The sequence below is a fragment of the Lotus japonicus genome, chromosome 6 (assembly GCF_012489685.1).
Source record: "Lotus japonicus ecotype B-129 chromosome 6, LjGifu_v1.2".
Classification (NCBI taxonomy): Eukaryota; Viridiplantae; Streptophyta; class Magnoliopsida; order Fabales; family Fabaceae; genus Lotus; species Lotus japonicus.
In genome coordinates this window covers 39,852,927-39,878,727 of record NC_080046.1, presented here as the reverse complement: position 1 = coordinate 39,878,727, position 25,801 = coordinate 39,852,927, and the positions used below count along the sequence as shown (strand labels likewise).

At 37.7% G+C, this 25,801-nt stretch overlaps 2 protein-coding genes across 3 annotated transcripts; one reads left to right on the top strand and one right to left on the bottom strand.

Annotated features, from left to right (window-relative positions):
* The first annotated feature begins 601 nt into the window (after positions 1-601).
* LOC130722907 (transcription factor MYB80) lies at positions 602-1,886 on the top strand. Its single transcript, XM_057573791.1, has 3 exons — positions 602-876; positions 976-1,105; positions 1,195-1,886. Exons 1-3 carry the CDS (start codon positions 744-746, stop codon positions 1,871-1,873), a joined length of 942 nt encoding a protein of 313 aa, XP_057429774.1. The 5' UTR covers positions 602-743; the 3' UTR covers positions 1,874-1,886.
* An 11-nt stretch (positions 1,887-1,897) lies between these two features.
* On the bottom strand, positions 1,898-25,712 carry LOC130722906 (proteasome activator subunit 4). Of its 2 annotated transcripts, XM_057573790.1 has the most exons (35): positions 25,366-25,712; positions 24,456-24,558; positions 24,250-24,362; positions 16,838-16,960; positions 16,515-16,616; positions 16,262-16,427; positions 15,500-15,616; positions 15,333-15,400; positions 15,135-15,236; positions 14,837-15,053; positions 14,407-14,643; positions 14,197-14,324; positions 13,959-14,076; positions 13,667-13,882; positions 13,432-13,587; positions 12,970-13,046; positions 12,667-12,872; positions 12,208-12,421; positions 12,032-12,111; positions 11,815-11,932; positions 11,546-11,716; positions 9,729-9,897; positions 9,602-9,645; positions 9,466-9,508; positions 9,237-9,388; positions 8,963-9,057; positions 7,927-8,825; positions 6,471-6,752; positions 6,288-6,383; positions 5,009-5,187; positions 4,651-4,732; positions 3,965-4,089; positions 3,032-3,124; positions 2,240-2,393; positions 1,898-2,117 (listed from the first exon to the last, which is right to left on the bottom strand). In XM_057573790.1, the coding sequence occupies exons 1-35, from the start codon at positions 25,524-25,526 to the stop codon at positions 2,076-2,078; spliced, it is 5,448 nt and encodes a 1,815-aa protein (XP_057429773.1). In that variant the 5' UTR covers positions 25,527-25,712; the 3' UTR covers positions 1,898-2,075. The 2 variants fall into 2 exon arrangements, with proteins under 2 accessions (XP_057429773.1, XP_057429772.1); XM_057573789.1 differs by having other exon boundaries at positions 14,837-15,236.
* Positions 25,713-25,801: the final 89 nt, after the last annotated feature.

Here is a 25,801-nt window from a genome sequence, read left to right as displayed (position 1 = left end):
TTAATATATTAATATATTTGAATTTTCCAATAAAAAAGAAATGTAAGTTGTACTTTATATTATAATCATTCAATGATAAGTTAAACAAAAACCTTATTCATTAATCCTTTATTATCATAACGATATGCATCATACCCTGTGGGATTCACCTCACTCAACCTTAGTTATGTTATGCTACTGAAATCCATAACTACATTAGAATTTGCTCCAAGATAGACAAAAGACCCCGCACGTGAAACAACCTTGACTTCTGCAACGTTAGATAGGATCTAACCCTGCCACTCTTCCTCTGAAGTAAGGTGAGGTAACCTACCCAACATATGCATTAAGCGCACAAACTATGAGTAATGCAGTCAACAAAGAGAGAGAGAGATGTTGACCAAGCATCTTGTGGGTGAGCTACCTGCCTCTCTCTCACACGCTCAATGGCGTTGAATTCTTTAATAAAATCATGCGCCTTTGATGCCAATTGGCCTTTACCATGTAATCCATGCAATGCCAATTGGAACCCCAAATATACATATATATAGAATAGAATAGTGAGCTAATACCATAAACAAAAACCAACACAAAGAAATATTCCACGTCTTCCCTTTTTGCCTCAAAGAATTTCAAGACTGGTAGAGAGAGCGAAGAAAGAAAGACAATTCTTATTCTTATACTGACACTTCCCTCCATTATTTTGGCATTTCTTGCGGATTGAAGACATAACATATTGGTAAAACAAACAAAAGGGCAGAGAAATGGGGCGTATTCCATGCTGTGAGAAGGACAACGTGAAAAGAGGACAGTGGACACCCGAGGAAGATAACAAGCTCTCTTCCTACATTGCTCAACACGGCACTCGCAACTGGCGTCTCATCCCCAAGAATGCTGGTTAGTCCATCTCATTTCCCTGTCTATAAATGTATACCATTCGTATAAATTTTAACAAACTAAACTTTGATACTTGATTTTGGTTATGAAATTAAATAGGTCTCCAGAGATGTGGAAAGAGCTGCAGGCTAAGGTGGACTAACTACCTTCGTCCTGACCTTAAACATGGTCAATTCTCAGATTCAGAAGAGCAAACCATTGTGAAGCTTCATTCAGTTTTTGGTAACAGGTATGTTAAATGTTAATTTGTAGCCACGGGGTTGGGGGGTTTTTTTTGCCACATTGTTCCTTAAAGAATTTTCTTAAATGGATGTTCAGATGGTCACTGATAGCGGCACAACTGCCGGGACGCACTGACAATGATGTGAAAAACCACTGGAACACCAAGCTGAAAAAGAAACTGTCAGGCATGGGTATAGACCCTGTGACCCACAAACCATTCTCCCACCTAATGGCTGAAATCGCGACAACATTGTCACCTCCTCAGGCGGCTCACCTAGCTGAAGCAGCCCTTGGCTGCTTCAAAGATGAGGTGCTCCACCTTCTTACCAAGAAGCCAGTTAACTACCAGGGCCAACATTCTGCTGCAACACTGGGGAATAACATCACTGATTACTTTAACTGTAAGCCAGAAGAAAAGGACGACTCTGTGTCGAAGGCCATACAACAAGAACCTGAAATGATACCGACATATAGACCTTGGGACTCCACTGCAACTACATCTGCAAGTTTCATGATGCCATACAGTGTTTTCCCTACAATGCCTGGGTTTCAATTCAGTCCTGCATCACCATGGAGCCAAAGTATGTGTACAGGAAGCACATGCACAGGCACAGCCATGGATCAGCAAAGCCACCAATTACATGAAAAACTTGAAGAGGAAAATGGGGATGATTCTGAGGCTACAAAAGAAATTAGAAACCTATCCAATATATTCAACTCAGACTGTGTCATGTGGGATTTACCAGCAGATGATTTGATTAACCCCATGGTATAAAAAAGATTCTAGAACAGAGGAAGGTTAGAATAGAAGCTCAACTTGTGATATATGATTAAGGAATAAACTTCTTATGAAGCTAATCAATGGTACCAAATGTAAATAAGAGCTATTTTTACCAATTATAGATATACAAAAAATGAAAATCATACTTTCCCTAACCAATATTTCCAATACCCAACAATGTCCTGGGATCATTAGATCACGCAAAGTACGATGATGAAGAGGATGTATCTGCCAGAATCTGTGAATATGGAAAAAAATAATATTAAAATTAGGAAAAAGTAGGAAGAAACAAAAACGGAAGTAAAAATCAGATTTTCCAAATTACAGGGCACAATATATTTGTATTCTTTAGAAAGCTACCTCAAGTTGCTCTTCAGTAAATAACTCCTTCTGAACATTCCATGTATCAGCATGTGTCCGCCGGAACTCAGCAACTGCTTTTGTCACTGTAGATTTCACAGGAGATGGCTCCCCACTAAAGCGAGCTAGCAGTGTAATATGCTCGGGCAACCAACTGAAAAAAAACGTAGCTAATGCTGTCAAATAATGACAAGTGAAAAAAATACGATGGGGAAAGAATAAAAAAGATGCATAAACTATACTATCAAATGTCTCCAAAACTAAAAACAAGATCATGTCTGTGATCCTAATAAATATAGTATAGAGCTAATCACACAGAGGCTTGTAGATCAAGAGTTCAATTAAAGTAAATATTAGTGCCTATGATTTCACGAAAATCTTCTGGATTTCTTCTGGGTTCACTGAACTCTAGTCAAATTTAATTACCATCAATCCATCAATTAGAGAAAAAAATGCTGGTCTATAAGATTACGGCAGTGCACTACCACTTAAATAATTTATATTTCTCAGGAGATAGGAGCATCAATACTTATGATGTTTGATATATTGCTCCTTTTATACCCAGATGAACTTCCATTTCCTTGTGATGCATAAATTGAACTTGAAGATGGCAGTACTAATATTAGCACATGATGTAGGAATTGCATAATGTGCAAACATGAAGTTTTTTTTTTTTTTGTAACATCAACTAAAAAAAGAATTATGGACCTAATACTAACTCAATATTTCACAAGTCAATTCCATCGGGGTACCGACATTACATGCATACTAGTAAATTATTGTTGGACAAACCTGGGCATGTCATATGGGGCTGATAATACAGAAGCTGCCAAAGCTAGTACAGCACCATGAACAGATGCTACAGATGGACCAGAACTTGCATTTCTGCATTAGAAGATTTGCACACTTTATCAAACGACATATTTTGCAGTTAAAATAACAAAAGAAAAAAAGAGAGGATTAGCTAGATGATCATATCAGCTGTCCAATTAACAAATAAAAAACAATGCTCGCAAATATCGCCCTGTATACATATTGTTTTCATGCCTTCACGTTACACAATATTCTTATGATATACCTAAGCCCCAATTACTAGTGCATAGGAGGAGGATTCGAGAGAAGTAGGGGAATAGACCCCTGGAACTTCTGAATGTGTAACTAAACTATTAATTGATTTTTAGTCATATTGATTGTTAGGACAGTTTGTTACATACTAAATGACTTAGGTGGCAAAATAGGAGAAGGGAGAGAGAAAGAGGTAAGGAATTTTGTAAATTGTGGGAGGGAGAGATCTTGGGCTCTTGAAACTACAGGGACTTGTGTGTGTAATTCATCATTCCCGACCTAATAAACACACGGCAGAATTGGGGAATTAGGGTTCATCAATAAAACTACTTTCTTGATTCTTTGATCCAGTTTGCATCAACTTATGACAATAACTTCATGCATCAAAACTTATTTCTCAGGAATAACAAATATTCTCGTTAAACAACTAAGCTTATTCTCCAAGCAGAGAAAAAAGTATAAACTTTGCCATTATTACTTAAAAGTATTTTTATAAAGGTCAAAAACTAAAATCTATTGATAAAACTTCAAATGAGCATACACAAGGGACGATGATGTGAAACTCAAAGAAATGGACAAACATTTTAGGCTTTTCTGTGAGCTCCACTTTTCAGCAAAAGTAAAAACTAAACTTCTCAGAAATATGAGGAAAAGTATAACCTCAATTTTCTTCTCCTGTGTACACTATTTGCTTCCAAATAAGCTCTATCACGGAAATCTTTAGCTAGATCCTCATCTCCACCCTTCATTAAACCTGCTAAAACTGCTGCAGCATGTTCTCGTACCTGGACCAAAGATTAAAAGTCCCCCCAATTGAGATGATTTAAAATGAAACAATCAGAATCATGTAAACCTAAATGCAAATAGAAACCATCAATAATGGGTGCAAGCACAAGAAAAACAACATGGCACGAGTCAGAGCATGGTTTCCTAAAATATATGTTGATACAGATCTTGTTTGCACAAAGAACACCGGCCACTGGTAACAATACAAACACTTTAAGGTATAAAACAACTTTCTTTAACAGGTGAGCCATATAAACTCTCGTTTAGTGTAAGATCTTGATCCAGTCCACAACCATGATCTCCAAGGGGGGAAAGGCCAAAAAGGTGGTGTGCTAATAATCGAACGAACAGGGTCTGCTAAGGGAAACCTTCTCCATGTGTTGAGCAATTTTCATAAAGTACAGGCATCTCATCCTAAATAGCTCTGAAGCACGGACATGCTTGGGAAAGGGAGTGTCAAGGTTTCGGACACGCGTGCAAGACGGACAAAAAAAGAAAAAGAACAGTATTTTGCACTTTATTGAAAATTGAAATAACTTTCAAATTAAGAAGGTACTTGCCTCAACTTGGTTGTCTATTAGTAACTTCTCGACCGTACTCCAAATTTCTTGTTTCTTTGAACTTGAGAGAATGAAAGTGTGCCTGTAACAGAAGCAACAAAACTTTATGTGCATCCGCTTCGTAACAGACAAAAAAAGTAAAACACTTAAACTACAAACTGAAAAGGGAAACCTCAAATAAATGAGAATGTAATTATCAAAGGAAAAACTCTCCTAAGTGCAGGTTGCTTACATTTCAAAACATGGGTGCAAATAAGATGAAAAAGGAAAATATTATTGTATGAAGCTATATGCAAAAAAAATTCTGGGTGCAATTATTTGAATATGCGGAAAGTAAACTATAGCAGGATCATCATACCTGTACATGAAAGTACGCAGATATGTCAATTTGGCAGACCGAGTTCGCCAATTGGAATCATTAGCCGCAGAAAGAATCACAGATATGGCCTTCTGGAGGTGAGGTTCCCAAACGACCATCCATTTTAGCAATTCAAATGCAGCCTTGGCTAATGTCGACAGATCCTTATTTGAAGTTTCCTTCAAAAGAAAAAACAAAATCGCTCAGAAGTATGATTACTAATATACATGAATGAAAACATAATCTAATAAACAGGAAATGAAAATAACATATTTTATATTTTTTACATAGAGCTTCTCAAAAGGTATAGGAATGTCAAAGGAAGCATTCTAGCCTTCATAGTTTGACACTACTGTTTCTGTTTAACCTGTGAACTTTATGCAACTAAAAAAGCTACATCTCAATCAAAGAGTCGTTAAGTGAATTTAACATAAGCAGAAGTCATGAAGGCTTGTCTATAGCAAGAAAAACCGTCTATTAATATTTTATACAAGCACAGTACAAAGCAGGGTCATGCACAAGTACACATTAATAAGCTCAATTAAGAGATTAAGATTTCAAGGGCTTGTATTCAATATTAATTATATGGTTATTTACAACCTTATTATTGTTTTTACTACTTCATCAGAACCATTAACATGGAAGAAAGTTAAAGCTGATAGAAGACCAAGTCAAGCTATAGCATCCACAAATTAACGCCTGAAAGATGATGAGACTTGTTAGGATTAATTATATTAGGATTTAATTTAGGAATCTATCTTTATAGTATCTTTTATATTAGGATGTTATCTCTTATTCTAGTAGTATATCTTCTGTATTTCTTAGGGATTAAGTTATTGATATTAGGATTAGTTATTATAAATAGGAGTGCCCTCCTTAGGTTAGGGTTATGGATTAGATTATTGAGTTTGTAAAGGGAACCAGCCCTATTGAAGAGGAACCAGCCTCTTGGTTCTAAGAGGAACCAGCCTCTTAGTTCTTATCTATCTTTATTTTCCAGTCTTTTATAATAAAATACAAAAATATTAGCCTTTATTATATTTTTCCCTTATGTTTCACCACGTTAGGATTTTCGGACCCTAACAAGACTTGACTACTGTTTTTTTATTAAACTCTTGTCAGAATACACAACAAACTATATAAATTGTCAAAATGAAGCAAACATTGATATAAATCACACAATTGTTAAGGAAATCAGATAATAGTTAAGAATACGGTCGGTCAAACAAAAAGTAAAAATTCAAATTATTATAAATACAGTCAAATATATAGCCCAAACCTGCAAGGAAATCACAGGATAAAGAAGCCCCACAATTACGTCAAGTAGATAGGAGGATCTCCCAGACTTCAATGATGAGATGATGAAGTGGAGTAGCTGCATTTGTTTGAAATAGTAAACAATTAGTGACTGATTTTCGAGAAGCAAAATAAAACCTATTGAGCTATATACATCCATTAGTACCGTTTCCATCCATTTCATATCATCTTGTGAATCACCATCTAAATGCCCATTTTGTGAACTTGTATCCATGGGATTCACCGCTTTATCTGATTGGGTTGCAGTCTGAATGTTCACAACTGCTTCAGCTGCTCGCTCTGTCAGAAACTTAACCCAGCTTTTATCTTCCATCAAACTATCAACATTGTTGTTTCTCTCATCACATGCATTAGCATTATAACTTGAATGACATAGCCGAATGTTAGAGAACAATACAGAAAGGGTAACCCCTAGAGCCTCCCTCACCTGTAGCATGGAAAAAGTGAAAAACGTTAGAACCATAAGCAAAATACAGAATTTGTATCCACTTATATATTCAAGTTACCTACAAAGAAAAAAATAATAAATCATGTCCAGTGTCTACCTCTTGCTCCAATCACTCTCCAATTTAAAACATGGATGAGTTGAAAAAGAAATAGAGATCTAATATGTACACATGCAACCTGACCATGCATTAGTTAATATATAAGATTCATTAATTTGATAGAAGTTCTTGTAGAGATTTCCCTCTTTCCTAGTGACTTTTTAGGTTGAAAGTTCTTGTAGAATTGCATAAAATTATATATCTTCAATTAAAAAAGTTAAACATATAGCCTCCTATTAATGATGTAGTTTCAGCTCAATAGCATTAAGCATTTGTGCTCAACTCGAATGATGGGAAAAGACAAGACATTCTTTTAAAAACAAGCTTGGTGAAAGAAATATTTTTCAAACTTAATCACCACATAGAATAAATTTTTGTTTGACACATTTCCACAAGGTCAGGTTAATCAGTCATAGTTTTGCACGTGCAGCCTGATATGCAGGTGTTTTTAGTTTTAACACATTGAATGACCTTTCAAAATGAATTTCAAATCCAAAGCTTATCCTCAATTATTAAGTTTCTATTCATGTTGTTGATCCACATTTGATTAGCATATGAATCAACAAACCAAATTAATATCTTGAATCTGGATCAACTTATTCTCCTGTCAAACCACATACGCTCATAATACATAGCATATCAAATTAGTCCAGTATGAATGAGAAATGAATAATTAAGGAAACATATTTGTCATTTTAACAAAGTATGGAGGCCAAGAATTTAATCTGATTTCACATTGCATATTTAGTTAGTGTTGTTGATGCTAGTTGTTACATTTGACATAAAGATTAGTGGACCTGTGGTAGCAGTATAAAAGACTTAATTTCTGAAAACAATAAAATCTATTAATTGGCACTGTATATTCTATATATAATAAAATCTATTAATATGTCATTAGGAAAAAGGAATTAAAACTATAAAGCAATTCACGATTTCAAAGTGTTACTGACTCAAAGTGGCTGGTAACAGGCAGAGGGGGGAAGATAATCAATACAGGAGCACAATAAGGGAAAATTCAAAACATGACTGATTAAACATAAAAGATGGAATGCTTACTTGGGCTGATGAGTGGCACATATTACCAAGGACCTCCTTCAGAAGTGTATTGTGAAGCTGGATTTCAGCTACTGGCATTCTTTGTGGAGAAATTTCTATAAGTGCAGCAGCCAGAAAAGCATATCGCTTGGCTGTTACGGTGGTAGGTACTGTTGGAGGTAAAGGTTCCATCAATGAATCTAGAATTTTCTGCCTCAAAAGAGGAACTCTTGTTCCGTACTTTCCTTTACCAGTAACTGCATATCTTATGCAAGAGGCCCACTCAGGAACTGATTCAACAGACTGTGTGAGAATGATATTCTTCAACTGGGGCATCAGCCAGCTTTCCCATGCTCCAGATAGACCATCAATATCAGAATGTAACACGCCTGCCAATGCTTCAGCGGCTACACATTGTTTAGACCTCTCCTTGGCAATTGTAAACTCATCTACTGCACCTTTAAGAGCCAATACTACAGGCATGCCACATTCTTGTACTAGCCGCTTGAAAATACGAGCAAAACTTGAGTAGAATATATCATTTCCTAAAAAGGAGATCCAACTTGGTGTACGTGGCCATGAAGCCGAAAATTCAAAATAAAAACGGGTTATAGATTTGTCTGCTAAACTTTGGAAACTGGAATCTCCATGATTTCCCCTTGAAGCACTTTCACTATCAGTTATTATATGAACATGAGAAAGACTAGTGAGGGTCTCATTGAAGAAACCCTCTTCCTCAAAAGTTTGAGTTAAAGTTCCTTCAAGGGATGACTTGATATTGCCTTGCAAATCCTCAACTACAGCAGATTTCTCACCAGGAGACAGCTTATAAGGTGATTCCTTTAACAACGTATTCAGAGCTGAAATTGCAAGTATCCGTGTCTGAGGTAGTTGACTTTTCAAATTCTTCAAGAAGTGTCCTAAATAAGCAACATCATGAATAGAGTTATCACATTGCACAAGAAAAGTGCAGTAATAATGACGTTGCATGTGCAAAAGGTAAGCCAAAGAATAACAAGAGAGAAAGATCCAGAAGCCAACAAGGAGCTATACTAACCAGCAGTTTCACTCAGGATTTTAGATGATGAACTTGGGTGGTTCCGAGACGCCAGAGCAAGAAGGAGCAGAACTCTGTTAGCCATCAAATTGTACCTACATAAAATAGAAACTATGAGACTCAGAACAGAAAGCTTAACCTAACAAAAATTGTGAGGTAGCATGTAAACTAAAACAAACATGAAAAAAGTAGCAGAGACAGAACTCAAATATGCATACAATTCATTTATCATGAGAGTCAAACAACTTTCAAACCAAATGAATCAATATTTTACCGCCAATGCAAGCCAGTAGATTCAAAACTCAGAGAGCCAATCTGAGAAACCAAATCTGAAAAACCCAGTCCACCAGTATGATTATCTTTCTCTGAAATCCTAAAAAAGCTCCTAGATACTCCAGAAAAATAGATGTTGTACTTCACAAAAAGCTGTTGAAAGTAAGGAAAAGTTAAATTATAAGAAGCAAATAATAAAATTGTAATAATCTGATGCAAGATAAGTTTACCTCGTTAATTGCTTTCTGAGATTTCAAGGATTCATGATGAGAACTTCAAGAAGAAGCCAGGAAAGTATTATTCTCTGATGTTGCCAAAGGTACAACAACTTTTATCTAAAATGAGAAACAGCAAAAATTGAATTACCTTGAAAGAATTGCCAAGATAAATGATGAGAATGACTTTGGATCCTGGAATCAAAAAAAATATGTAAGAGAAATAAAAGTATGAACCATACAAAAAAAACAATTTTAACACCATCCTTGACAATCACCGTTGTCAAATGCTTGAGAACTGTCTGTGAGGCAAGGACTGAACAAGAACCCAACACTTCACATTCCTTGGGGTTGGGCTCTTGTAAGTTATTAGCAAGGGTAATCACACATTTTGAAATCGTTGATGGCCATCTCTTGATCAGCTTCACTAGAGCTTTCCCAGCAAGTCTGGATCATATAAAAATTTTCAGTCAGGCATATAAAAAAACTGTTGTAGTATTAAGCAACGCATCTTAGATTATTGGATGAGAAATTAGCTGACATACAAACATGAACAGAATCAAGATAAGTATTTATAGACCAATTAAAAGAAATAAAAACATACTGAACTTCTATTACGCATGATACCTCAAAGAAGTACTAAAGACACGTTGAATTTTACACTGATGCCACTGCCCATACTATTCTTTTTTATTGTATTTTTACAAGAGAGTAAGTTTCAATAGAGAACGAAATAAATAAGTGCAAGAATAGGTGATACAATCCTCCTAAACAATTACTATATAGATGATTCTGACTAGTGGTTTTCAATTCTCAAGTGTTTTATTTCATTTTCTAGGCTGAATAAATTAGTGGTTGACTTACAAGCATCTTTTCTTCGATTATAATATTAGTAATCAAATTTGACAAGGAACCATACCATGACTTGATGCTTAAACACTTAATCAATGACAAACAATAATTTATGCCATTTTCTTTCTCCTCTGTTCCTTACAAACTATTTCCCCTTTATGGTACACAATTTAAAAGTTAGTCTTTGCCACTGTTGTCAATCACGGATAGCAGCACATGGCAGCCGACTCCAAAAATGCTATAGCGGTATATCGCATAGTGGAATGGTCGCTGTGCTATGTTTTTTGTGCAGTTTAGATAATTTGGACTATATGGTATGCAGTACGTACATGTTGAAATGTGAAAAAATGGTAAAAAATTACTCAAAATCAGGCATACAAGTTAATATTAATACAAGTAAACTAAACGACCTAAAAACATGAAATTCAAATAAAAATTTCATAGAAAGGAATCATGAATTATTCTCATCTAGGTCCAAGTCTTCCTTCATTTCACTTTGACTGCTATCACAGTTATATCTCTTCCTCCTCATCTCTCAAACCAGACCCTATTCACTGTATTTCTGAAGCAAAAACCCTAAAATAGCCTCGCCCCCACAAAAAAAGGTCCAACATTAACTTTCAGAGGTCATTTTTTAATTTTCACGAATCCTATCAAATAGCGGCGAAATAGTGTCGGGAGTTGGGACAACCACTATTTCTGCCGCTTAAGTGGAAGAAACGGCTGCTACATTAAAATGTAGAACTACATCGCATCAAGGAGCGGCCAGTGGCCACTGCACCGCTACAGCACAATAGTGAGCAATTGACAACCCTGGTCTTTGCCATGTCACGAATAAAGTGAGCTTGTTTGTAGAGACAGAAAGCAAGGGTGTATCCACTGTTGGATTTTTATTAATTTATGATTTTAATATACTTTAAATTAAACCAACAGTGGATAACATCCTTACTTTCTTATTTCACAAGCTGACATTAGAGAAGCCTTATCCTGGATCATTTAAGATGTAATACTCTATAAATGAGACAAACAGTCTTCGAACTTTTTTCATTTTGCTTTTTTTACTCCTTCAAAAGTATTCCAGATTCTTTGTCTGTTCATTGAATAGAGCTAACTAAACTACCTTGCTAAGGTCAAATATGAAAGAAATGAATCATCTATATATCAAATCAATTGCTTATACATAAATATTAGATCATATAAAACATTTATATTTTAGTCAGCTATGGATTTCTCAAACACTTACAGGCGGACAGTTTCATAGCTATGTAAACAGAGACTCAACAAATCATCCATCAACATAGTCACGTGATTTGATGGACAGAAATTCCCACTTGTACGGTAAAGATGATAAGATGCTTGAGAAGACCTCCAGGTATTGTGCATGAATGCCTTGTCGATAAGAGCCCACCAAGGTCTGGAGTGAGAACAAATATCAAAGTTTTTATCAAAAAGTGTTTGGCACGATGATCCTGTGATGTAATTAAGAAAGATGAGTTGTCAAAATCTTAATACCGTTTTTTTCCTTTAGAATGAGTTGACACAATGAAATTAATTGGGGGTTCGATGATGGCAGCAGATTCCAACTTCCAAGCCTGCCTGTGACTATACCACTCATCATATTCCAAACTTCCTGTGTAGGAAAAAAGGCAACAGAGGAGGTTACACAGTGCATATACAAACAGAATTTGGAGTAACATGAGAAAACTTATTTAGATGGAGAATTCAATACCATAGTTTCCTAAGGCATCAATAATACGAATAACGAGTATCAACAGGATGCTGTCGTCTGATTTTTTCTCAAGAATATATCTGTTAAACGAACAAATATTAATGGAATTTATACAAAAAACATAAGCACATAAGTCAAATGAATGCTGTACAAAGTAGCATTACTGTGAGTCTTACTTGCATGCTGCATGAATAACCTCAGTAGCTTTTTCTCGAAGAGCAGTGCTACCAATAGTACAACCTGTTGCCCCAGCAATTAGAAATGTAAGGTTTGAATCTTCAACCATTCCATTCCTAGATTCTGGGACAAAATCAGGCAAGCAAGAAAAAAGTCCTTGCAATGTTGACTCGACACGTAAAAGAGTCACTTTCAAGTGCTCTTTCTCATCTCCTGCATGGAAAATTATATTCAATATAACAGTTAGAAAAGCATACATTTGTATTAGCCTATTAGGAACATCCTTTATGATATGTCATCTTGACCAATAAATTGTTATATCAGAAGAAGTGGAAAAATCCAAGAAATAATAAGCATTATCAACATACTGAACATAGAAATGAAAATGAAAATTAAATAAGTAATCTTGCCAGAGGATAACTGACTAACTACTTAAACACATGCTTATTTGTTATTACCTTGATCAGCATGGATTTTTGTTTGGCATATTTTCAACAGGTCATCCAAAGCTGACTTAAAGTGAATGTCTAAAAGCTCATTCGCAAACTGAATTTCTTCATCATTAGGAACATGCCACTTTGGGATCAACCTCTCATCCGTGTAAAAATCTTTCATGCTAATCCATTGTTCTAGAGCAACAGCATCAGGGTGACTAAAAACACACCTATAAAACAAAAAACTTCATGTTTAAATTTGCAAACAAAGATATACAACCACAGAATAAATATAGTCAAATGCTTGCATCCCTTCTATATACATACTTATACTGGTCAATTGGATAATAATGAATCTGACTTCCAAGAACGGATCGCAGAAGATGATCAGCGGCCCCATTAACCTATGATTGAAAGTTACGATAACAAAATTTAGATATGGAACCCATGGACCAATATTAGCCACCAATACTTTAGGCCTGTTTGATTACAGTTTTTGAAAACTGTTTTCTGTTTTTTAAAACTGAAAATTTAAAAACCAGTTTGTTTTTTAAAACTGTTTTTAAAAACAGTTATCAGAAGAGCTACAAGATGTTCTCTGTTTCAGTTTTTAGTTTTCAAATTACAATTTTTTTTAATGTTGGAAAACATCTAATTCAAGCAGTTTTTTTCTTGAAAAATAGTTTACAGTTTTCAAAAACTGCAATCAAACATGTCCTTTATGTTTATTAGCAAGAAAACGTAATCAACTAATTTGAAAGAACAGGTCAAGTGCACAAAGAATAAGACCTTCCACGATGGCGAGTCAAAAGCCAAGAAGATAGCTTCTTTGAATTGATCCTTGTACCGGAGGAGCGCTGGACCTCCATATGTGATTCCAACTGATAATATCTTTAGTTGATAGTCAATTGCAGCCTCAAGAGCAGGTGAAATGGTCGATCTAACCTGAAAATGGAATTTCCCAGCATTCAGGAGAATTCAGAAGCAACACTAAGTGAAAGTTAATCACCACTGACAAAGGTACCTTGGTTGAAACAGAAGCATCAAAACTTCCTCCTCCAAATCCAGTGCGTGGTGTTTCTTTCAAAGAGGATATCACAGACGCTAATATTGGCTCAACAAGTTGACTGACTGCTTCTTCTGGGTTCGAGTGAATGCATGCACAACAGAGTAGTCCAACCTCTGCAATAGCACCAGGAAGAATGTTTGTCCTAACAAACTTGGAAATTTTCTTCAACGCCTGGTTGAGAAGTCAGTAAAGTTAAGACGATATATTAGCCCAAAACTGTAATATGTATCAAGTGGCGAAATTATACCTGATTATACAGTGGTTTTGAAAGCCTCCCAAGAAGAACTTCAAGTAGACAGAAGTAATATGGACCATCATCAACTAGAAAAGTTCCTGATGATGCTGATGAGTGCAGACCTTCATTTCTATAATACCATAAACCATTTATCCAATTATAAAAGCATAATAAGAAACACACATTAAATCCAGTCAATATTGTTGCCAAATAAGCATGCAAGAGAGGGGAATTTGGTACCATTACTTACATAACACTGCTGGGTTCCAAGTGTAGAAGTAGAGAAAACAGACGGCAAAAGAACTCATCCAACCATTCAGAAAAGCGGATCATCGGCATTAATGTTAAGTCATCAATCTTATCATCCAATAAAGCCAACTGCATTTACACGGTAAATGGGTCAAGCTTTCTCTAAAGGAGCAAGGTGTTTATTCAATATATCAAAAAGTTGCAAGCTGACATTTGAAAAAACGGAACCAATTAATTGCATCGTAGCCAAGGTTTTTGGAGGGTCATTAGCATCCATGCCAAGTAATGCATTGGATAATGAAACCCCCACAAGATCAATGAATGTTTCATCACCACCACCAAGATCCACTGGTTTCATGGAGGAAGCCGATATGGATGTATAAAATAGTGAACGCCCAACAAATGCCACTGACATGACTGCAACTTTCAACTGGTGGGTGGCAGTCATCTGGCTACGCAAAATGAATTTGGTCAGAAAGGCAAAGTAGACTAATAAAATATATTCTTCAAGAAGTACAAGAATATCCTATCCTTCAGAAGACATACTATCAAGAAAATTTAATCTTTGGACATTGCATTAACCATATATAACTTCCAAAATTTCACCATAAACAAAACAAAACTCATGCAGTACTACTAACCGTCTCAAGGGCCATACGAAACCGAGATGCCACAAATGGCAGAACCAATGAGGGTTCCACATAAGACAATACAGAAGTTGCTGCAGCAACTGTCTCAGAGAGATGCTCATTCTTGCTGTATTGACCACGATCAATTAATTTTAGCACTAAATTAACAAAGAAAGCCCTATCTGATTCCGCAAGATGCTGTTCAGTGGGTTTGCTATTATTTGTTCCCCTGTAGTACAGAACTACTTCAGTTGCATAAAATAGACACAGAAAAAAACAGAAAATATGACATATGATAATTGATTCTAACAATTGCTCGTTCTGTAGACGCTTCTGAAATTGAATCACCAAATGAAACAAGAAGCGATCCAATGAGTAAGTCCATCGACCACCATTTGAGGGATGATAATATCTGCAAAAAATAAAAGCCAATGAAAAAACTAACGAAATGACCGAGTTGATGGAACGCAGTCTTAATTAAGCGAGAAAAAAAAGTGAGTAAACTAACTGTTCCAAAATGTTGACCAATTTCTCAAAGTGCTGCTGTGCTGAATTACCAGGTTTTAGTAAATAGACCTGCAGTTACAATTACAAAATATCACTTAACTAAAAGTACCAGCAACATGGTTCCAATGCTAGAATCCCACAAAAATAGTCAACAGCATATTTTCTTACAATTGATTTGGCAATGGCCTTTGCAGGGGTGGAAGTTCTATTGGAGAACAAAAATCTTGTGTTTCTTGGGACATCCAATGAAAAAGGATATGATCCACTTCCATTTGCAACAGGAACCTGCAAATCACAAGGATCTTTATTTGTGTGTATCCATGGGGAAGTAAAACGAAAAATAATGAATGAATAATAGAATCTAGCAGTTGATTCTCAAAAGCTCAAGTTAGTGGGTGAAGACAAATGAATAGTTTTATATAATATTTATAACACGCCCCCTCATGAAAAGCCTATTGGGTTTGAAACGTAGACAACTATACCATATCATGAGCTAACTATCCCAAAAGCTTTAGTTGTTTGGTGAAAAGTGAAAACAAATGATTGATTCATAGTGATTGTCAGCAGGTACAATGTACTTACAAAAACATGTGATCAATAAATGTCAAAAAAATCCAGCATTACCCTATAGGCGAAACCTCATTCTTTTAATAATTACCACTAAACACTAGTATATAATTCACAATGTTTCACGACATGAGTATTGAAAAGCATTTGTTAAAATGTTGTAATAGCTAAAATATCATTGCAATAACAAATAAAGTTAAAAGTATTAATTTAAAAAGGAAAACAAGAAATAAGTTTCAAATTTAGTGTCTAAGAGAGAGATATTCTGTTTCCTGATCATTTTCAATAATATGCGGCCAATGCAAAAATATATAATCAAAATGTGAATAAGACCAACATTGCTAAAGGAATTTATATGCTCACCTCAAACATATTGAGGTATCTAGCAAAAAGCAGAGGCAAGAAGCACTCCCAGTCAACATTGTGGTAACTTTTTACAACACGAGCTACAACATCTGCCCATTGATTGTTCCAGAATTGACAATTTGGTATAGATCCCCACAAATCTATACACTCTGTTATCCAATCACTACCAATCCAATAAAAAACTTAGTTCTATAAGGACTAATTTCATATATCTCACAAATTAAAATCCTAACAAAGTTATGCTTCTTACTGTGTATAAAAGTCCTGGTTGTCTGAATTTGTTGGTAGAAACAGTCTTGCAAAACCAGATCCTTCAAAGGACGAATTATGCCATGGGTTTTGCAATAAAGATCTACAAATCATCATCGACCCAAAGAAGAAGAAAAATTACACAAAAGCTTGAAGTCGAAAAAAGAACAGAAGAAAAAATCCTAATACATAATTCCACTAGACAATTTTCTTCATTTCTGCTCAGCATCAATATCAATATAAAGCACAAAATAAATAAAAGCATATAAAGATATGCTCTCATGATATTTAAACATTGTGCAAAAAAAATGTCAGAGCACTCACTTAAACTCGGACCATATCTCAAAGGCGGAACCAGATGGAAAGAATCTCCGGCAGGATTGAACAAGGGAAGTTATAGTTTCAAAATGACGTTGTCTTACTCTCCAACCTTCTGGACCAGTATTTCTACAACAATAATAAAATTCGAAATCAGCAGCTTAGAATTTTGACGTACAAAAGGAATAAAGTATTCAATATATATTCAATTCCATATTTTGCATTAGCAAGAAAGGGGTTACATGAAGAAAATTTTAAATAACACAGAATTCAAAGAGAAATTAAGTTTATAACAAAACTTAAGTGAGTACTGTCATATGAAGGAGTAAATCTGATAGAGACCTGAATGCTAATTTGGGATTGGGAAAGCCCAAAGTGTGGAAGGTTTACGTGAGGAAAAAGGGAAGAAAGGAGTGAGCTGGCAGAGTTAGTTATATAAGGGAATAATAGAGTGAGGGGAGGATTCATTCAGGATCAGTTTTTCTGTTTGAGGAGAGAGAGTATCTTTCTTGTTGAGGGGAAGTCGTTAGCACTTCTTGGGTTGTTAGCTAGCTCTAACAATATCTCTTCTTTTCATTCTCTGTAATTGTTCTACTGATCAATACAATTCCAGTTCAATTCCTTCTTAAATCCTTGTTATTCTCTACTGTTCTCTGAAAAATCCCCATCAATTGGTCCGACCTGCCGGATCCACACGCACCTCTGGAACCAGTGCTAGTAGATGCCACCCAAGATGGCTGATCGCATGGAAGCTCTAGAGACTCAGATGGGTACTGTAACCGATACGTTGCACGAACTGGCGCTCCAGCTGCAGCAACAGAGCTTAGTTTTGACTGAGCTGAGCAAGCAGATGGGGAAGAAGGTTGTTCACGAAGAGGAGACCTCGGCGGCCGTTTCCAGTCCGGGTGAATCGCGCCTCGCCGGAAAGAAGGTGAAGTTACCGGTGTTCGAAGGAGATGATCCAGTGGCGTGGATCACGAGAGCTGAGATCTATTTTGATGTGCAAGGAACTCCCGATGAACTTCAGGTGAAGCTCGCACGTTTGAGTATGGAGGGATCCACCATCCATTGGTTCAATCTGCTCATGGAGACAGAGGATGAACTATACTGGGAGAAGCTCAAGCGAGCCTTAATCGCGCGCTATGGAGGACGGAGACTGGAGAATCCGTTCGAAGAGCTATCCACGTTGCGCCAGCGAGGGAGTGTGGAGGAATTCGTGGAGGCATTTGAGTTGTTGTCATCTCAGGTGGGAAGGTTGCTTGAAGACCAGTACCTGGGATATTTCATGAGTGGGTTGAAGCCACCGATTCGCCGGCGAGTTCGCACTCTGAACCCCAGCACTCGCATGGAAATGATGCGGATCGCGAAGGATGTAGAAGATGAGCTCAAGGAAGAAGACGACGAAGAGGGTAAACGGGTAATCAGGAAACCCGGGTACGAACGAGCGGGTCAAGGAGATTGGGCCGGGTCCACTGCTGCTAAAAATGGGCCTTATGCGGCTAAAGACTTAAACCGTTTCTCTAAATCAAGCGGGTCAATTCCGACCCGTTCGGTAAGCTTGAGTGGGTCTAACTCTACATCCTCAAACCCTACATCGTCATTGGGCTCGACGGCGAGAAACACCGGTGGCGACTACCGTTCTGGATCATCGGAGCGGTGGAAGGGGGTTCGCCGGTTCCCAGTAGATGAAATCGCCGAGAAAAGAGCAAAGGGGCTCTGTTTCAAGTGCGGGGGAAAATATCACCCGACTCTGCACAAGTGCCCCGAGAGATCGTTGCGGGTTCTGATCTTAGGAGATGGAGAAATGATCGACGACGAGGGAGAGATTGTGATGCAGGAGCAAATTAATTATGAATTTATTATTTTTAGTATTTTTAAATATATTTAGGATCATTCCGAATCTATTCTGTTTTTAATTAAGTTTAGGATCAATTTGTTAGGATTTGTTATTTTTAATTACTTTCTAATTGAGTTTAGGATCTTTTAGTTAGGATTTTCATTATTTTTAGTTTCATTAGGGTTTTCCTATTTCTCTATTTAAGCACGTGTAAGGCAATAGCCTATTCAGTTTATTATTGATAATCAAATTTGAGATTTTTCTCTCTTTACTGGTGGATTCCAGAGTTATCTTTTTAGGGTTCAGTGCTTGCTAACCCTTACTTTCTGGTGGATTCCAGAAACCTTTTCTTTTAGGATTTGCGCTTGCAATCCTGGTACGACTTCCGCTGTATCAAGTGGCATCAGAGCAGGCTTTCTCCTGTCTCTTTTCTTTGCTTGATCAACCATGGAAGATCAACCAATGACCAAAGCAGACCTAAAGGATGTTACCGCGGCTCTTACCGCGGCCCTAACTGCTATTACGCAACATATGACACAACAAATGATACAACATATGGCGACGTTCACGGCGGCTTTAACGGCGCAGATCAACAATACCAACAACGGTAACCGGCGACGAGACAGGAGAGGGAAACCACATAGGTTTCCGCGCGACAACAACAACAATCGTTCCGCTATATCTTTACCTTCCCAATCTTTGCATTCACCATCCGTATCTCATCCTTATTACCAAGTTCAGTACCCAACCTCTAAAACCACCGAAACTCCACACCCCCAACCTGCTACATCCAACCTTATCAATCCTTACCCCAACATATCACCGACTGCAAATCCAATTTCCTTGCCACAACCCCTACCAAAACCTATTTCAAATTCATGTCCATCTGCAAGACCTATGTACGCAACTTCTTCGGAATCAGATTCTCAAATTTCATTTGCGCCATCCTCTATTGTTGACATGGAAGATGAGGCAAAAATGTTGGTGGATGATTTGGTACCATCTGCGCAGAAACCAAGGGAAGTAGACGTTACAAAAGATGAAAACTTTGGCCACATGAAGTCCTCAGAGTTTCTTACATTCAAATCTTCAACTCCGCTTCCTACAGGAGTACAAAGCATTATCCCCTATAATTCAAAAGCCCCCAATGTTATTTTGGAGAAACTGGAGAGGTTAGAATTGCTTAAAGATAGTGATGGTGCTCATGAGATATTTGTTGAAGGAGATGATGAAAAAATAGTTCGAAGTTGTAGTAATGGTGTTATTCGTTTGGTTGGTTTGCATATTGAAGCCTTTTATTTAGAAGAGAACTTGTGGTCAAGTTCTTTGGAAGAAGAGGAGAATGTAAAGACATCAGAGGCACTTGGTTGTGACGCATTCATGCGGACATCAGATAGTTCTACACAAATTTGGGTATTTGACCCTGGCATTCTTAATGTCGTTCATGAGTTCCGAACAGAGGCCTCCTTTGTTTGTTTTTGTTACGTTAGAACTCGGGGTCGAGTTCTTCACAAGAAGAGGAGCCTGATGCAGGAGCAAATTAATTATGAATTTATTATTTTTAGTATTTTTAAATATATTTAGGATCATTCCGAATCTATTCTGTTTTTAATTAAGTTTAGGATCAATTTGTTAGGATTTGTTATTTTTAATTACTTTCTAATTGAGTTTAGGATCTTTTAGTTAGGATTTTCATTATTTTTAGTTTCATTAGGGTTTTCCTATTTCTCTATTTAAGCACGTGTAAGGCAATAGCCTATTCAGTTTATTATTGATAATCAAATTTGAGATTTTTCTCTCTTTACTGGTGGATTCCAGAGTTATCTTTTTAGGGTTCAGTGCTTGCTAACCCTTACTTTCTGGTGGATTCCAGAAACCTTTTCTTTTAGGATTTGCGCTTGCAATCCTAGTACGACTTCCGCTGCATCAGATTGTAATGCTCGAAGGCGAACAACCAGAGGAAGAGGAAGAAGACGAACCAAAACCAGTGGCGTTTAAGCTAATGGGGGTTCTGGGCTGTATGGAGGAGACACATACGATGAAGCTCTCTGGTCAAGTGGGACATGTGGAATTGTTAGTCTTGATTGACAGCGGAGCAAGCCATAATTTCATTTCTCCTACGATTGCTTCTGCTTTGGGCCTGACGATTACGACTACCCATTCCAGGAACATCAAACTTGGCGATGGCCACAAGGTGGTTACTAAGGGAATTTGCAGAGGAATTAAAGCCAAGCTGGGAAACATCGAAATCACCATTGATGCTTTGGTGTTGGAATTGGGTGAGTTAGACCTGGTACTGGGAGTGGCATGGTTGAGTACTCTGGGTAAGGTACTCATGGACTGGAAAACGTTAACCATGCAGTTCATGTATGGAGGTCAGATAGTGAAACTACAAGGGTTGGGGAACAAGGACAGCCAGCAGCGCAATTTGCATTCCTTCCTTAATGACACTCAGGGCAGAGAAAACATGGAGTGGTGGTGGTCACAACTTCGTCTTGTTGAGGCTACCAGAGCAGTTGAAGAGAGCCCACACCAACTTCAATCTCTTTTAAGAGAATTCCAGGCAGTCTTCACCACCAAGATTCAATTACCACCTGAGAGGTCCAAGGTTCATCAAATAAACCTCTTTCCTGGCCAGGGACCCATAAATGTAAGGCCCTACAGATACCCTCATCATCAGAAAGAAGAAATTGAGAAGCAGGTGTCAGAGTTGATGGAAGCAGGAATTATTCGACCAAGCATGAGTTCTTTTTCTAGCCCCGTTATCTTAGTAAAGAAGAAAGATAAGAGTTGGAGGATGTGTGTGGACTATAGGGCACTGAACAAAGCAACTATTCCAGATAAATACCCTATCCCAATTGTGGATGAATTGCTAGATGAGTTAAATGGGGCCACAATGTTTTCTAAGATAGATCTTAAGTCTGGATACCATCAAATCCGGGTACATGAAGATGATATTCCCAAAACTGCTTTTAGAACTCATAATGGCCACTATGAATATTTAGTTATGCCATTTGGGTTGATGAATGCCCCTGCCACTTTCCAAGCCATAATGAATGACATATTCAGGCCTTACTTAAGGAAATTTGTATTGGTTTTTTTTTATGATATTCTCATCTACAGTAAGGATCTAACTGAGCATATTGATCACTTGAAATTGGTCTTAACTGTGTTACTGAGCAACTGTTTTGTGGCTAATCAGTCCAAGTGCAGGTTTGGTTGTGGTCAGGTTGATTATCTGGGACATCTAATCTCAGGAAATGGTGTCGCAGTAGACCCTGACAAGGTGCACTGCATTGAAGCTTGGCCTGAACCCAAAAATGTTAAGGGGGTGAGGGGCTTCCTAGGGTTGACAGGCTATTACAGGAAGTTCATCAAAAACTATGGGAAATTAGCCAAACCACTCACAGAGTTGACCAAGAAAGACAATTTCTCATGGGGGCCCGAAGCACAGCAAGCTTTTACCCTTCTCAAATCTGTCATGACTACCTCTCCAATCCTAGCCCTCCCCGATTTTATTCAGGTTTTTACAGGACATATAGGAGGCTGGCTGATTCTCTTTATTGGGTGGGAATGCAAAAGAGAGTCAGGAATTTTGTGCGGGAATGTGAGGTGTCCCAGAGGCAGAAGTACAATGCTACTACCCCAGGGGGCCTTCTCCAACCTCTCCCGATTCCTAATGCAGTTTGGGAAGATGTCTCTCTTGATTTCATCACTGGACGCCCTAAATCTAAAGGCTATGAGGCTATTCTAGTAGTTGTGGACAGACTCTCTAAGTATAGCCATTTCATTCTTTTGAAGCACCCTTACACTGCAAAGTCTATTGCTGAAATCTTTGCCAAAGAGATAGTAAGGCTGCATGGTATTCCTAGTTCTGTAGTCAGTGATAGGGATCCCGTCTTTGTGAGCCATTTCTGGTCAGAACTGTTCAAGCTTCAGGGTACAAAACTCAAAATGAGTTCTGCCTATCATCCTGAGACAGATGGACAGACAGAGGTTATCAACAGGTGTTTGGAGAGCTATTTGAGGTGCTTTGCTTCTGATCAACCTAAGACCTGGTCTTACTGGGTATCCTGGGCGGAATTCTGGTATAATTCCACCTTCCATACCTCCATTGGCCAAACCCCTTTTGAAGTAGTTTATGGGAGGAAAGCTCCTCCTTTGGTGAGGTTCCTTTCAAATGAAACTAACGTAGCTGCTGTGGCCCTGGATCTTAGTGAAAGGGATGAAGCTATTAAACAACTCAGGGAGCATCTTAAGAAAGCCCAGGAACAAATGGCCAGCTATGCTAATAAGAAACGGCGCGACTTGCATTTCGAAGTGGGAGAATGGGTTTTCTTAAAGCTCAGACCACATAGGCAGCAGTCAGTGGTCAAGCGGATTAATCAGAAGTTAGCTCCCAGGTTTTATGGGCCTTTCCAGATAGAGACCAAGATTGGTGCAGTTGCATACAAGCTGCAACTCCCTGATGGTTCTAAGATACATCCGGTTTTCCATGTGTCCCTACTGAAGAAGGCCATTGGCAGCTCTCAGGTTCAGGGTCAATTGCCTAGGGACTTGGAGATTGATGAACTGACTGACATTTACCCTGAAGCAATCATAGGAACCAGGACTATTCGTCAGGGAGACAGTGAGGTGCACCAGAGTCTGATAAAATGGACTCACAAGTCTTTGGATGATGTCACTTGGGAAGACAATGCTGTATTGGCTGGTCAATTTCCTGATTTCCGCCTTGAGGACAAGGCTGTTTCTGAGGAGGAGGGAATTGATAGAGACCTGAATGCTAATTTGGGATTGGGAAAGCCCAAAGTGTGGAAGGTTTACGTGAGGAAAAAGGGAAGAAAGGAGTGAGCTGGCAGAGTTAGTTATATAAGGGAATAATAGAGTGAGGGGAGGATTCATTCAGGATCAGTTTTTCTGTTTGAGGAGAGAGAGTATCTTTCTTGTTGAGGGGAAGTCGTTAGCACTTCTTGGGTTGTTAGCTAGCTCTAACAATATCTCTTCTTTTCATTCTCTGTAATTGTTCTACTGATCAATACAATTCCAGTTCAATTCCTTCTTAAATCCTTGTTATTCTCTACTGTTCTCTGAAAAATCCCCATCAAAATCCTTAGAACTGGGTTTCATGTCTTCTATTTTTCTGTTGCTTTTATCATTAACCAGTCATCCAAAATCTTAAGCTATTGAGTGAAGACTCATGAATGATACAATATTATATTTTCAACATGTTTCCTCATGCAAGACCTCATTGGGCCCACCTAATTTTTACTAGAATGATGGGGGTAACAACAATTGAACTCTTGTCCACTTGGTCATATGGTTCTGATACCATGTCACGAGTCAACTATCCCAAAAACTTAAGCTGTTAGATGAAGTCACATGAATGATTTTATATTATATTTCTAACAGTTATCATCCACCTAACCAAGAATTTAGAGATTCAAGAGCAAAGCATCCCAAAATTAAAACATAGAATAATTTTCAACTGCAGATTCCTGAGCTAGGAATCACAAGTTATGGGAAACACAGCAAGTTTGGAGCAACTACGGCAACAGCAGCAACGTAACAGTATAAAAATTACCTGGTAAAATGTGTGCTAACCAGTGTATCATACAGAGGCCTCCACTCAATAGTCAGTGCAACCTTTTTCCTATACTTGTTGAGTAGTCTGATTAATAAATTTCCCCATCTAACCTAATAAACAAAAAATGTAATATCATTTAAGAGCAGGCAGAGAAGTACTAAACCAAGAAAACTCCATAACTCATCTGAGACAAAATGCAGCACCTGGGCATAAAGCTTGCTACGGGACATATGAAATAGTTCCAGTCCCATTTGAATAAGGGTGCGGACATCTTCCAAGGAAACATCACTTTTCGCCTTTATGAAACTGCATGCCACGTATAAAAAGTTAAATTCATTCCAGCAACTAACTCCATCCATATACAATCCACAAGTCCATTACTTACAATGCACCTCTAGAACCAAAAAAAGAGCCAGTATAATACTAATAACAATCTCTCTCACTCGATAACAGGCACCGAAATGCTTAATAATAGAATTAGCACAACAGCTAAACAAATGTAGCTATTTAAACATAATATATGCAGTTGCAGCTGAGTGACACTGACAAGTGACAACATTCTTAGGCTTTATATGTTTGGATAAGCTATTATTTTAAGAGCATAGTCATTTTTCTTAGACACTTCCTGAAAGACAAGCAAGCCAATGTTTTCGCATAATTAAGCTGAACCAAACACATTAGACCAATTATGAACGAAGCGACTCGATTACTCTCCTACTCTCCCTCTCCAAACTGTTTTCTCAGTCAAGTAATCTGCATAATTGCAACTTTCTCAGTCAAGTCACACACTCATAGAATCACTATAAAATTCATAATTGAATTGCCTTTCAGCAACTTCCACCTTCAATACTTAACAAACCTTCGATCACAACACTTCATGGGAAATTAAATCACTCAATTGAATTTGCAAGTCCAGTTGAATTTGCTAAAACTTCAAACCAAAATCAATCAAAATGAAATTAAACATTTCACTGAATTAAGCAGCACAGCAGAGAAAATTGACCAAAAACAAAAACGAAATTGAAGCAAAATCAAAAAATCAACTACGAATTAGGGGAAAATCAAGCAGAAGAAAGCAGCAATTGAAGGTGAGAGTGGAAAAATGGAACCGACAGGTCAAGGACGGAGACGTATTTGAGAGTGGAGAAGACGGATTCAGGATCATCGCGGGTGAAGGAAGAGTTGACGGTGGCGATGAGGCGAGCGAACGAGTCTCTCTCGGCGGCGGTCTGAGCCGCCACAGGCGGTGGAAGCCATGCATTGTAGAGATGCATTTTGTGCGAGAAAATTGAAAGAGAATTGAGAGAAGGGGAAGGTTATGGGTTTATATATAAGTGTGAAAGGGTGAGGATCGAAGATTGAGAATGAGAGCAACTTTCTGAACAAGGAAGGTGAATAAAGTTGAGAAAGAAGTGAAAATTTGTTGTTGTTGTTTTTTATTGCTATTGGAGGAATGAGGAGACTTGGGGTGTTCTCATTGCAAATCACAATTGACTTTCAGTTTCACTCTTCTTATGGCCGCCATCAGATTCATTGGATTCACTCAAGG